Source organism: Pundamilia nyererei, unplaced genomic scaffold, assembly GCF_000239375.1.
Source record: "Pundamilia nyererei isolate P.nyererei 1_Seehausen unplaced genomic scaffold, PunNye1.0 scaffold00081, whole genome shotgun sequence".
Taxonomy (NCBI): domain Eukaryota; kingdom Metazoa; phylum Chordata; class Actinopteri; order Cichliformes; family Cichlidae; genus Pundamilia; species Pundamilia nyererei.
In genome coordinates this window covers 519,608-531,178 of record NW_005187482.1, presented here as the reverse complement: position 1 = coordinate 531,178, position 11,571 = coordinate 519,608, and the positions used below count along the sequence as shown (strand labels likewise).

Sequence of the window (11,571 nt, the reverse complement as noted above, 5' to 3'; positions counted from 1 at the left end):
TCAAGTCAAGTCTAAAGTCATAAAATTAATGACTCGAGTCTGACTCGAGTCCAAGTCATGTGACTCGAGTCCACACCTCTGGTGTGTGTGTGTGTGTGTGTGTGTGTGTGTATATTAATAGTCACAAAAATAACAAAATAGGAGTTGTATGGGATGGGATCAAATTAAGACCCACCAATTCATTTTTGTTCTTAGCTATTTAGTGGGATTTCAGAAGTGTGAGGTTAAATTGTACAGACTCTTTAAAATAAGGCAGTATCTCCGATGAGTGGAAGAAGAATAAAGCCGTCTGAAAAGAAGAAGTGAAAACTTTCCTAAACAGCATGAACAATGCTGCCGCGGATAGATGATTACCCTTCACACCTCGGTGTTTTGTACAGCAGCTGAGAAACCAAATGCCACCACGTCAGAGTCTTAGCTTACACTATACTTCAAAGTCCATAATAGACTTTGAATCATGTAGTCCCCACTAAGGCTCCTCAAAAGCTGGTATGTCCTCAATCTCAGCTTTCACCTGTTTCTTTCTGACCCTCCTCCACCTCGTCTCCTGACACCACTTCCAGAGTTTAAATGGTTTAACTTTTCTATTTTAACTGTTCTTCTTGGTTCTGTATGACATCAACGAGAGCAAAATCCTTAATGTGGTCATCACAGCATCAGTCCCGCCCACATCCCGTGTAAATGTTATGCTTGCGAGGGACAGCCAATCAGAAGAAAGCTGTCTTAAATGCCTGAAATGCCAATTTCTTGGTTGTTTGTCCCCTCTGCCAGCTGTTCTGCACAGTGTGAAAACCACTCATCTGTCACACAGCATGGTTTATAAATATAGACTCTAAAAACCTATATTTCAGTAACCAGAGGGTGTGAAAGTAACCAAGAATGTTGTTCATTACACTTTTGTCCTGGTTTTATTTCCTCATGTGACAGGTGGTGGGGTTTGCCTTCCTTGGACTTGGCTTGTGGTTGAGGTTCAGCGACAACACAAGAGCGATCTTCCATGTGGAGGAATTCAGCTCCAGCGCATTTGTTATGGGTCGGTACATTTATTAGGTCGAAGAATCACGATGGTACATTTTGCTCCGATGCATATTTAACAGACAGAAACGGCCCTCTTTCCCGCTCCGTTTTATTAACAGGTGTGACTGTGCTGATCGCTCTCGGGGCGGTGATGCTGTTTGTGGTGATGTTTGGAGACTACGGTGCCTGCAACGAGAAGAGATGCGCTCTACAAGTGGTGAGTTGTTTTGATGGGTAATGCATGTTGGCTTACAGTCTCACTTTTCCGTAAAGATGAGTGTCAGACCAGCTGTGTCCTGTGCTGTGACCACAAAACCCTGTGTCGCACAGTGGTTACACCTTTTAACTGTTATGGGAAAGTTTTAGGTTGCTTTTTAGGTTTAGTCAGAGAAACCAAAACAAAAATGTGTTAGTAACGTTTAGTATACCCCTAGTAATCCCATTTGGTCTCGTTTCTTAGGAGTCATTAAAAAAAAACAAAAAAAACCGCCCTGAACAAGAAGTGCCCTGCAAAGACATGCTCAGAACAAGCTTAAATACCCCGCTGCTTCCTGGAGGACTCCTTTGTTCATTAACTTTATGGCAAATTTTAACGTTACTCTTCAGGCTTTTATCTGTGTTTAACAGGAAGACGGTGAAACATTTTAAAACCACCCCAGTGCCAGCATCAGAGGTTAAGGTGAATGCTGGAAATGGTGCTTAAATGTTAGAGCACATGCATCACCTACATGCTGGTGCAAATGGTAAAATCTGTGTAAAGTCGTTATTCAGATCAGATCCTTGATTCTAACGTGTACATCAAGTTCAACAAGTTGTTACAACATAATTTCTGTGGAACCACAGAGACAAGTCAGAGTGCCAGAGGAAAGTAATTAATAAACTGCTCTCCGAGTACTCAGTCTTCTCCATTCATCGATGACACAATGAAACAGGAAGGAAGGAAGGACGGCTATTTACAGAGCTTCTGCTCCCCCCATCAGTCAAATAGTCTAAGATGATATGAGATACAAGGCAGGTTAACATCATGTGGCATACTAAGTGTTAAAAGCTGACTTTGTTTAAAGTCAAACAAAAGCCGAGCGTGGCATTGTGGTAAAACCCAAAAGCTTTGTTTTTATTGATGCTACTGCCATTATTGGTTCTGTTTATATAGTTGGTTCCCTATTGATTCCCCTTATTGCTGCCAGATCAGTAAGCCTACTAAGGTTTTTAGCATCAGTGCAAGTATTTTATCCTATCTGAGTCTAAACACAGTGTAGAAATAGAGTGCAGAAAGGTTGGCGTGTGTCTCTGGTCTGCAGGAGCTGCACGGCTACAAGTTTAGAGATTTGCAATGCAAAACTGTCCCAACCCCACCAATCAGACAAGGTCTTCACGCAACTGCATTGAATTGTGCAATTTCATCCGTGGATCATGCACTAGAATATCATGACTTTAAATATTAAAAGAGGTTTATAATTGTTAGCCTCAATGACCGAAGTTAGGAACTTCAAGAAAGCTAGCTAATTGCTTTCTTTTAAAGACAGAAGGCCAACATATGGATACGAAAGTTTGGCCAGCTGGATAAAAGAAAAGAATCTGGTCGTTTATTTCTTTTAACCACCCAAAAGACCACACTGACTCACTGCTCCATCTTTTGGTTTAGATTGGTATTACATCAAAAGTACAGCACAGCTCGAGCTCAACTTAAGTTGATGTCTCTTCAACACAACATGCAGATGTTTTGCACATAAAGTTGCAGAATTTGTTTCTTCACATCTTGCTGAAAGCTGTAGTTACTTTTGGGAAGTCCTTGTTAGAGTTTACTGCAATGTTAAGCCTCGTCTTCTCTTGATGCACCCACATAAAACTGGAAAAGCTGTTTCACTTCCTGTTCCTGTGTGTTTAAAAGTGTTAAAGTTAACAGAGTTCTTCCTGTCCCTTCAGTTCTCCGCCCTTCTGGCCATACTGGCTACACTGGTAGTTGTTATTGGAGTGCTTGCCAACATTAAAAGTGATGAGGTGAGAGAAAATACTGATAAAAGGGATGAAAATCAATTATGTGTCCAGTATGTCCTGACCATAAGATTGTGTTTTGATCTCTCATGTTAAAGGTTGGACTCAGGTTTGCAGAGTTATATGCTAGCTTGTATGCTCTCTATGTGGCCAATCAAGACCCAGGAATTGCTATCACACTCACCTTCATCCACAACACTGTACGTATATAAGCTGCTGTTTTTCATTTTTACCTAATACTAAATTTTAACTCTTACTTCCTGTATACTCAAGTCTTTTCTGCTTTATGCATACAAGTTATATGGCTGATACACACCGAGAAGACGTCACTGTCAGCTGTTTCCATCAATTCCTGTGGAAGCAGTAAGGGTGTTTAGTTTCTCCACAGGGCTGCGCAGGGTAGTGTTTAAGACTTGTTTTTTGCCTCCCTTCACCTCTTCCTTCATCTGCCTGCTTTGCAGCTTCACTGCTGTGGAGTGACTGGCTTCCCCATAATGGAGCTCGTTAAGCATACCTGCCCCGAACCAGATGGGTTTTTTGAATACATCAAGATGGATGTAAGTTGGTGCCAATAAATGAAGCAGTTTACAGTGGTCCTGCCACCACTGCGAACTGCACTGCTTTACCTCTTTCACTCAGCTGTACTGTACTAGATGCTCACAGTTTGTTCGGTCTTCCTGCAGAGCTGTTCTGGCGTCATTGCAGGTGTCTTTATCGGTAAAGCACCAATGATGACGGGCATCTTCGTTGGAACTGGAGTGCTCCTGGTAGGCAAATAATGCGTGTTTACTTTGCAACAAGTAAAGCTTCAAATGAGTTGGCAAATGCTACAAATAGTAGGGAAAAAGATAGCACAGTCTGTTGTTCCTGTTACTATTAGTCTATACACAGTACTAAAGGTTCTATATTGTTGTTCATGTCAATGGCCATACATTAATCACTTTGCACTCCTCTCTCTCTTAAATACTTCTTTCCCCTCCCTTTTCGAACTTTTTCTTCTCATTTTATTTCCCCAATCATTCCAAAGTTCATCGCTCTGATTTGCAGCATTACCCTCAGCATAAAGATCGGTTCTGCCTCAACACCTCAGTACATTATCCTGACTCAGACCACTTCTACTCAGGCTAACTTTCAGCCAGTTCAGCATGAAGTAGTCACCAGCACACGTGCTGACCAGGAGCCTGTCTTTTTCACTCCTCTCAGCGCAGCCAACATCCCTTTGGCTTATGCTTAGTGCACTCTTCATTCTCACTGCGCTTTTCTCACCATTTTGATTTTACTCCACATTGCTTTAGTGTGAACTACACATACTCCATCTGCTGCTCTCGGCATTGTCTCAAATTTTTATCATTAGCAGTTATAGGAGAAATCCAACCTAACACACACGACTCAGCTTACAGTTGACAGGTTTGACAGCAGATCACAGCATTTAGCAAATGAGTTTTCACATTTTTTAATCACCAAAGTTGCTTCATCTGCAGAAGGATTGACATTTGCTGGCAAAACAGTATAAGAAACCCTCTGGCGCTCTGAATATTCCCTCCACCACTAGTCAACTCTTCAATCTTTACTTTAGTGCCTTTAAACACACACGGCCAGTACATCAACAGGGTTGGATTTGTCCTGTTTGTTTCGACCTCACACTTTCTCAAACACTTCTGTAGCTGCGTGCTGATTGCTGTGGCTGGAAGGTCTAGCCTCCTTCACTCTTTCACCTGTTGCTGGTTCAATTCTCGGGATGTAGTGGGTTGGTCATTGCATAGCTCTTTATCCCATCCCTGCTCTTTACTTGCCCTCCTCCTTTGTCTGCACAACAGATGACTGCCATGGTCTGCGCCATAGTTCTCCTGAACCAGCTCAAGAATACCCATCAGGAGAGGACAGTGTACTATTCAAATGTGTACTAAGAGGCGGATTAGGGTTTTACACCCTTAACCACCTCCTGTCAAAGGCCACTGCTTTACATACAAGCAGCACATCAGTGTTTACATATTTTCCTTTAGCTATGATTACATTACTTCAGAACCATATTTTGATTAAAAGGCTTTTTTTGTTTTTAGACATTTCGCTTAATAAATCCTGTAACATGTTGTGCACTAACCTGACAGGCCTCTAGATTATTGTGGCCAAACCCAGCCATGAGAACACATTAACAAATTCAGCTGGTAAAACATGAATTTTATTTTTTTTTTAAACATTTTTTCTCCTGAAAAGTTACACTGTTTATTTATGAATGAGTATTAGGGCCACGTTAAAGGGGGAAGAGAAACAACGTGGCCATGAGCATACAGACACTGAAAGTGCAGAAAGACGCATCTGGTTAAAATAAAATGGCTTGAGATTGACAGATGCAAGGACATTTATGGTCACACTTATGCAGTATAGATGTTGTACCAAAAAACATAAGTTTCATCAGCTTAACTCCATGAGGCAGTCTATAGAATAAAAATAAATAAATTTAAAAAAGTCAAAATCTCCACATTTTCATTATTATTATTAATTTTGAGAATAGTTCCCCCTTCATGTGACCCTAATACTAATAGTTTGTGTCCGTTGCACAAAGTAAAAGTCACGGGATATGGTGAGTTATGACTGTTAAAGGGGAGTCAGTGTATCATCTTTGTTATAGTAGAGGTCCAGTTACAGCAAGGTGTCATCGCTCTAATGTGAGCTTCAATTTCACATTACCTTTAGTGGCTGTATACTAGAGTATTGTTAAGAAGTGCATTCCTTTTAGATTTCTGGTAGAGGTTGCAGAGGGCCAAAGAGCAGGTCAAAAAACAAGAACAGCAAAAAAGACAGCCAGGTACCCGAGAGGTTCAGTTTTAGGTCAAACTGTTTAAACATTCCAGACTCAATGCTTCAGAAGACTTGTTTCTGTAAAAGCTTTCATCCTGAGAAAAGGGAAAAAAATAAGCTCACGTTTCATTCCTTTGTGTTTTGCTTGTTAACATTTTTTTTTTTTTTTTTTTTTAAATGACACAATGTTAACTGTCTTGCTGATAAAAAAATAAATAAATTTCAAAAGGCTAAATGCCTCCAGTTGTCTGTCACTTGTTTTCTTGCCCTGTACTACTTATTTGTACCATTTAGTTATAGAAGCAAAACCTCCAGAGACACTCGTTTCCATTAAGCGACAAAAATCAAGTTGCACTTGTGTAATACTCTTTATTTCGTTGCTTACACACCAGTGTTTGGACCTGTGGAGAGAGAAAAAAACAACGTTAATGTAGTCATTTCACGTAATAAATGAGAAACACTGAGCACTTTATTAGGAACACTGGGTAGCTGTGTGAAACCTGACCAGGTGGTTTCTGTGAATGGAAACTCCAGTAATATGAGCTCCAAGGATAATTGATGTAGCTACATTACTCATCCCACCATGCTTTACAACTTTCAGGAAGTTTATCGCAGAATAACAGCGAAGCAGGAAATCCTGCCACCCTCCACTTTTTGTATTTAAAAAAAAAAAAAAACCCTGGTAAGGCTTCTGGCTTTGGTGTAATGTCTCAGAATTGTACTTTTGGCTCGTTTAACTACCAAATAACCAGCGCAACGACCCATCTGGGTATTGTTACTGCATGTGGTTTGCAACAAAAGTGGCAGCAAGGTCACAAACCCCTCACGGATCAAACAGAAAACTTTGCAATGTGTTAGAACAGGAAGTACATAATGTGCAAGTCTGCATCATTGTGATTTCAGCAGACTAGAATCTGAAAGCATTTCCCATCCTTTTAGTTTTTTTGGATATTAACTAAGGGTTTGAGAAAAATTACATTTAAAATGACAGATTTCTGCAGTTTCCCCCCCACTTTGTTATGTTTTCAGAGTGAAAAATGATTTGATACACAAACTTAGGCAACATCAGTAATCGGCTATAAACCCTCTGGCGTCAACGACTGCTGAAGCTCAAGGAAACTGACAAAAAAAAAAAAAAAAAAAAAAAACAACAAAAAAACCCCCAAAAAACGTAAGAATTTTTACATTTGGCTTCAGATGCTTTCAGGTCCTGTTTGTTTTTGAAACTTTCTGCCTCAGGTAGTGAAAAGTGTTGAGACCAACTTCCCCGTTTAGGCACATTCTTTTATTTACCGGGTTCACGTGTTTAGTTATCGCCCATCAGTACCCAGCGGTGCCTTGGCCTTTGTAGTTTAAGTGCCGTTCAGGTTGAGCATTAGACTGAATCTCAATGGAACATAGAGTTCCTTTAGCGCTACATATACACAGTCATGCTACAACACGGCCTCCACCACACTAAACAAGTGATTCTTTAGAGCTCGTTCTTTGCTTCAAGTTCATCATTCTTTCCAAAGAAGGCGTTTATTTAGATGCGATGAGCTAAGTCTCACCTGGCCCCTCCGTTTTTGACTATTACCACATTACACAACATAAATGTCAACTTGCGTCATCAAGTTCTGAGGTTTTCCTGCACATTTGTTAGCAAATTTTCAACCACTGAATCCTTATTGCTTCATCGCCAGTCTACTTGGGTGACGTATAGAATGAAAAGTTAGAAAACCTTGTTTATCATGGGACAGTACATTTTTAAGATGGGTCGATAAAGGAATTACAGCAATGTGTACATTAATAGACGGGACAACATTCAAATCCTTCGAGAATCTACAGAGACAATTTGGACTGGATAAATCAGATTTATTTAGGTATTTTCAATTAAGACATTTTTACAATACAGAAATTAGGAATAAGTTCTTGAGAGAAGGAAGCCATATAATAGAAATAATAACAGGTGCATATAAAAATCCTCCATCAAGAATTTTATCGAAATTATATAATGGCCTGCAAAATTTGAATAGGAATGAAACATTATATATCAAACAAAAGTGGGAATCGGAATTACATCTTGAGTTGTCAGAGGATGACTGGCGATCCGTATGTCTCACACAGCATAATTCCACTAGCTCTAGACGATGGAGAGAATATGGCTGGAAAAATGTGATTAGGTTTTTTATTACTCCTTACATCAAAAGCAAGCAGCTGAAAACACCCCAACAATGCTGGAGATTATGTGGAGACTGGGACGCCAATCATTCTCATGTGTTTTGGAAGTGTAAAAATATCAAACCATACTGGGAAAGAATTGCGGTAACAATGACGAAAGTGCTGGGGTATGACGTGCTGTGTGAGGCACGAGTAATGTATTTTGGAATATGGGAAAATGTAAGAAAGGAGGACCGTTATTTGTTTAAAATTATGTTGTTGTCAAGCAAAAAGGTAATAACAAAAAACTGGCTGAAAAGTGACCTTTTAAAATTGGAAGAATGGATTGATGTAATCGAGGACATATATATAATGGAGAAAATGACCTACACTTTGAGACTGAAATCTGACAAACACCGAAAACAGTGGACAAAATGGATAGCTTATAAGACTCACTCAGCCCCATAGGGCGGGACCTCTCCTCGTTGTTGTTGTGTTTTGTTGTTTGTTTGTTTGTTTGTTTTGTTGTTTCATGTTTTTGTTTGCATGTACTACAAAATTGGAAAAAGTACAAAATAAAAAGTAAAAAAAAAAAAAAAAAGAAAACCTTGTTTATCTAGAGTCCGCAGATATCAGATTTTATTAACGAGTGTTTAAATTAAAACAATTTTCAGTCAGGAATCAAAACTTTTCAAAATTGGAACAAGTGTTTTTATACTTTTAATAAATGAACAAGCTGCCCAGTGTTTCATTTCTCTTTATGGTCTTACCTTCGAGGCATCTTAGGGTGCAGTCATCAGAGCACAATTCTGTCAGGCACAAGAAGTGGATCTGAGTGAGGAGGGAAAGAAAAACCAAAAACAATAGCATTACTACCCGAGTTCACTTATCTGCACTGGGCCTGAACATGAATGTAACTTATACACAAACAGCTGTTTACTTGTGTGCATCTTAGGTTGGAAATACCTCTGGGTCTTCTCGGAGGGAGCCCCCTTTAGTCGTGTGTGGTGGAAGAGAGAGGAAGCTGTAAATTGCAATCTTCCGGACCTGCAAGTCCGAGGTCGGAAGCATCTGCAAAACCCCCAGGCTGCTGCAGCTGAACGACATGACAGTGACATGCCTTTACAACCAAAGACTGACCAGCAACTGGCATTAAAGAAGCCCCCTTCTTTAATGTTTAATGTTGGAGATTTGTGGCTGCAAGGTTGCCTTCACACAGTGTCAGCAGTAATTTTGGCAACACAATGCAAATCTTCATTAAAAAAAAAAAAAAAAAAAAAAAAAGATCATGACGGCTTTAAAATCAAAGCAGTACAAACATCCACACACTGTGTTACCAAGTAATGCCCACCTGACTGAGTTTGAATTGTGGAAAGTGGAATTTGTGACACGAGGCATATTTTGCGGGTTTCACGCAGCTTTCAGGAACAGGTTTTAACCTCATACTCATCTACTTGCAGAGGCATGACTGGCATCTATTAGTGCACTAATTGATTAGCAAGCTTTGCAAAGTCAATGGCATTTCTTAAATTGCTGGCACAGCTATCAAATTTACAATTAAAATGGCTGTTTATACTGTTAAACAGGATGTTAAAGGACACGTTTGCAAAACGTGTCCTTTAACACGTTTTGCAATGTTTGCAAAACATTGCAAACTGTTTTGCAATTAACTAGAAAATTAGTACTTACTAATACAACTACAGTTTCATGCAGTGTGTCCATATCCCCGAGCACACTAAACCACTGATCATGTTAAATGGTCACTGGGGCAGCCAGCAATATGAACAACAACAAGACCATCTGTGAGGACGTCATTTTCCTCCTTGTATAAACATACCCATCATAAACAAGAATCCCACTGGGATATGGAGCGTCAGTGTAAGCCAGGCAGGAGTGAACCAGCAGCACAAGTGTGGACTCTGAGGGGTCCTTCAGGCTAACCTCCACATAAACTGTTCTGCCCTGCAAGAGGCTGAGAGGGAGGTGAGCCTCAGGGTGGTAGCTGGTGAAAGACTCATCTGCAGGGAAAAAGAAAAACGCTTTAATAAAGTCTTTAAGAATACTCGGCCTACTGGCTCCACGCTATGATCTGGTGCTTGAACAGAACACAGATGTTAAAGAAAAATTACCTTCGGCAATTCTCAGTTGCACAGTGACAGCGGCTGGTGTTGGCTGTGAGAGAGGAAGAGGAGGCTGTTCATTCATCACATGAAACTTCACTTCACCTGGAGAATCCGCTGAGGAACTACATCCCACCATAAACCTGTGGAGAGAAGGAGACGGACACACACACGAATTTTTTTGAAACAATACACATTTGAAAAGCACCTGTTGATCAAAGCACTGCTTAAAGAACAAGCTGAGGATGAAGCCTTGATGGCGCACTTGTGAGATTAGAAAGCCTTTTACAAGATCCTGGTATCTTATTAACCTAAAGGCAGCTGGTTTGGTGCCAAACTGTGCGCCACACAAGAAGCAAGTGACTATGTAAATACAGAAGCCGTAGAAAACATTTACCACCACAGAGAAAATACAGAATGGCCACTGTGCAGTGGGCCAGGCACATAATTCAGTTGTGAAGATCTAATATTTATGAGATTTTGATGAGTGTCATAACAGCTGTCGGAGGCATCTTTTCTGAGCAGCTGTGACCAAGTCATTTTCATCTTTCACTTCCTATTGAACCCATCGACAGCTGAGAGTTTTAAATAGGGATGAGAAATGATATAAAATGAGGTACTTCTCTTTCATGTTGCAATTTGTCATTAAAGGAAATATAGTTAAAAAAAAATATCAATGTGTTGGAATCAGCACCCTCCATCTGTCAGCTGAAAGTGAACAGTTTAAAGATTGGACAATGGTCATGGCATCAAAAATGATGGACATGGATTAAAGCTGAAAACACTTTGGCTCCATGTTGGACACCTGTGGACAAATAGCAAGTACTTTTTTTTTAATTTCCCCACAAAACACTGGTTGAGAAAGATTGCGCAAATGTGCTCAAACTGTTGACAAACCACAGAACAATCACTTTGCTTTTCCTCGCTTCCAGTTATAAATCACCAAAAAGTAAAAAATACACTCAACAAAAATATAAACACAACACCTTTGTTACTGCTCCCATTCCCCATGGGATGGACGTAGAGACCTAAAATTCATCCCAGATACACAATATAACCATCCCTCCCAAATAGTGGTCACAAATCAGTCCAAATGTGTGGTAGTGGGCACATCTGCTATATTGAGATAATCTATCCCACCTCACAGGTGTGCCACATCAGGATGCTGATCTGACATCATGAGTAGTGCACAGGTGTACCTCAGACTGTCCACAACAAAAGGCCACCCTGGAATGTGCAGTTTTTTGCGCTATTGGGGGTCTGGGGACCCAGAACCGGTCAGTATCTGGTGTGACCACCATTTGCCTCATGCAGTGCAACACATCGTCGCATGGAGTCTATCAGATTGTCAATTGTGGCCTGTGGAATGTTGGTCCACTCCACTTCAATGGCTGTGCGAGGTTGTTGGATAATCGTGGGAACTGGTACACGCTGTCGTATACGCCGGTCAAGCACATCCCGAACATGCTCAATGGGTGACATGTCCGGTGAGTATGCTGGC

General features: G+C 40.5%; 2 protein-coding genes across 4 annotated transcripts in view; one reads left to right on the top strand and one right to left on the bottom strand.

Annotated features, from left to right (window-relative positions):
• cd9r (CD9 molecule related) overlaps nt 1–5,958 on the top strand; it is an 8,668-nt gene extending 2,710 nt beyond the window's left edge. Inside the window, exons 3-9 of one of the 2 annotated variants that reach the window (XM_005737981.2) lie at nt 928–1,033; nt 1,137–1,234; nt 2,944–3,018; nt 3,111–3,212; nt 3,474–3,569; nt 3,696–3,779; nt 4,830–5,958. In XM_005737981.2, the coding sequence (XP_005738038.1) occupies nt 928–1,033; nt 1,137–1,234; nt 2,944–3,018; nt 3,111–3,212; nt 3,474–3,569; nt 3,696–3,779; nt 4,830–4,919 (651 nt within the window). In that variant the 3' untranslated portion in view covers nt 4,920–5,958. Of the gene's footprint in view, nt 1–927; nt 1,034–1,136; nt 1,235–2,943; nt 3,019–3,110; nt 3,213–3,473; nt 3,570–3,695; nt 3,780–4,039 lie in introns of both variants that reach the window. The other variant, XM_005737980.2, reaches the window with a different exon arrangement.
• Nucleotides 5,959–6,142: 184 nt separating this feature from the next.
• LOC102209573 (uncharacterized) overlaps nt 6,143–11,571 on the bottom strand; it is a 12,769-nt gene continuing 7,340 nt past the window's right edge. Inside the window, exons 10-14 of one of the 2 annotated variants that reach the window (XM_005737978.2) lie at nt 10,080–10,213; nt 9,788–9,968; nt 8,917–9,046; nt 8,721–8,781; nt 6,143–6,212 (exon numbers count right to left, since the gene is read on the bottom strand). In XM_005737978.2, the coding sequence (XP_005738035.1) occupies nt 6,193–6,212; nt 8,721–8,781; nt 8,917–9,046; nt 9,788–9,968; nt 10,080–10,213 (526 nt within the window). In that variant the 3' untranslated portion in view covers nt 6,143–6,192. Of the gene's footprint in view, nt 6,213–8,720; nt 8,782–8,890; nt 9,047–9,787; nt 9,969–10,079; nt 10,214–11,571 lie in introns of those variants that run through there. The other variant, XM_005737979.2, reaches the window with a different exon arrangement.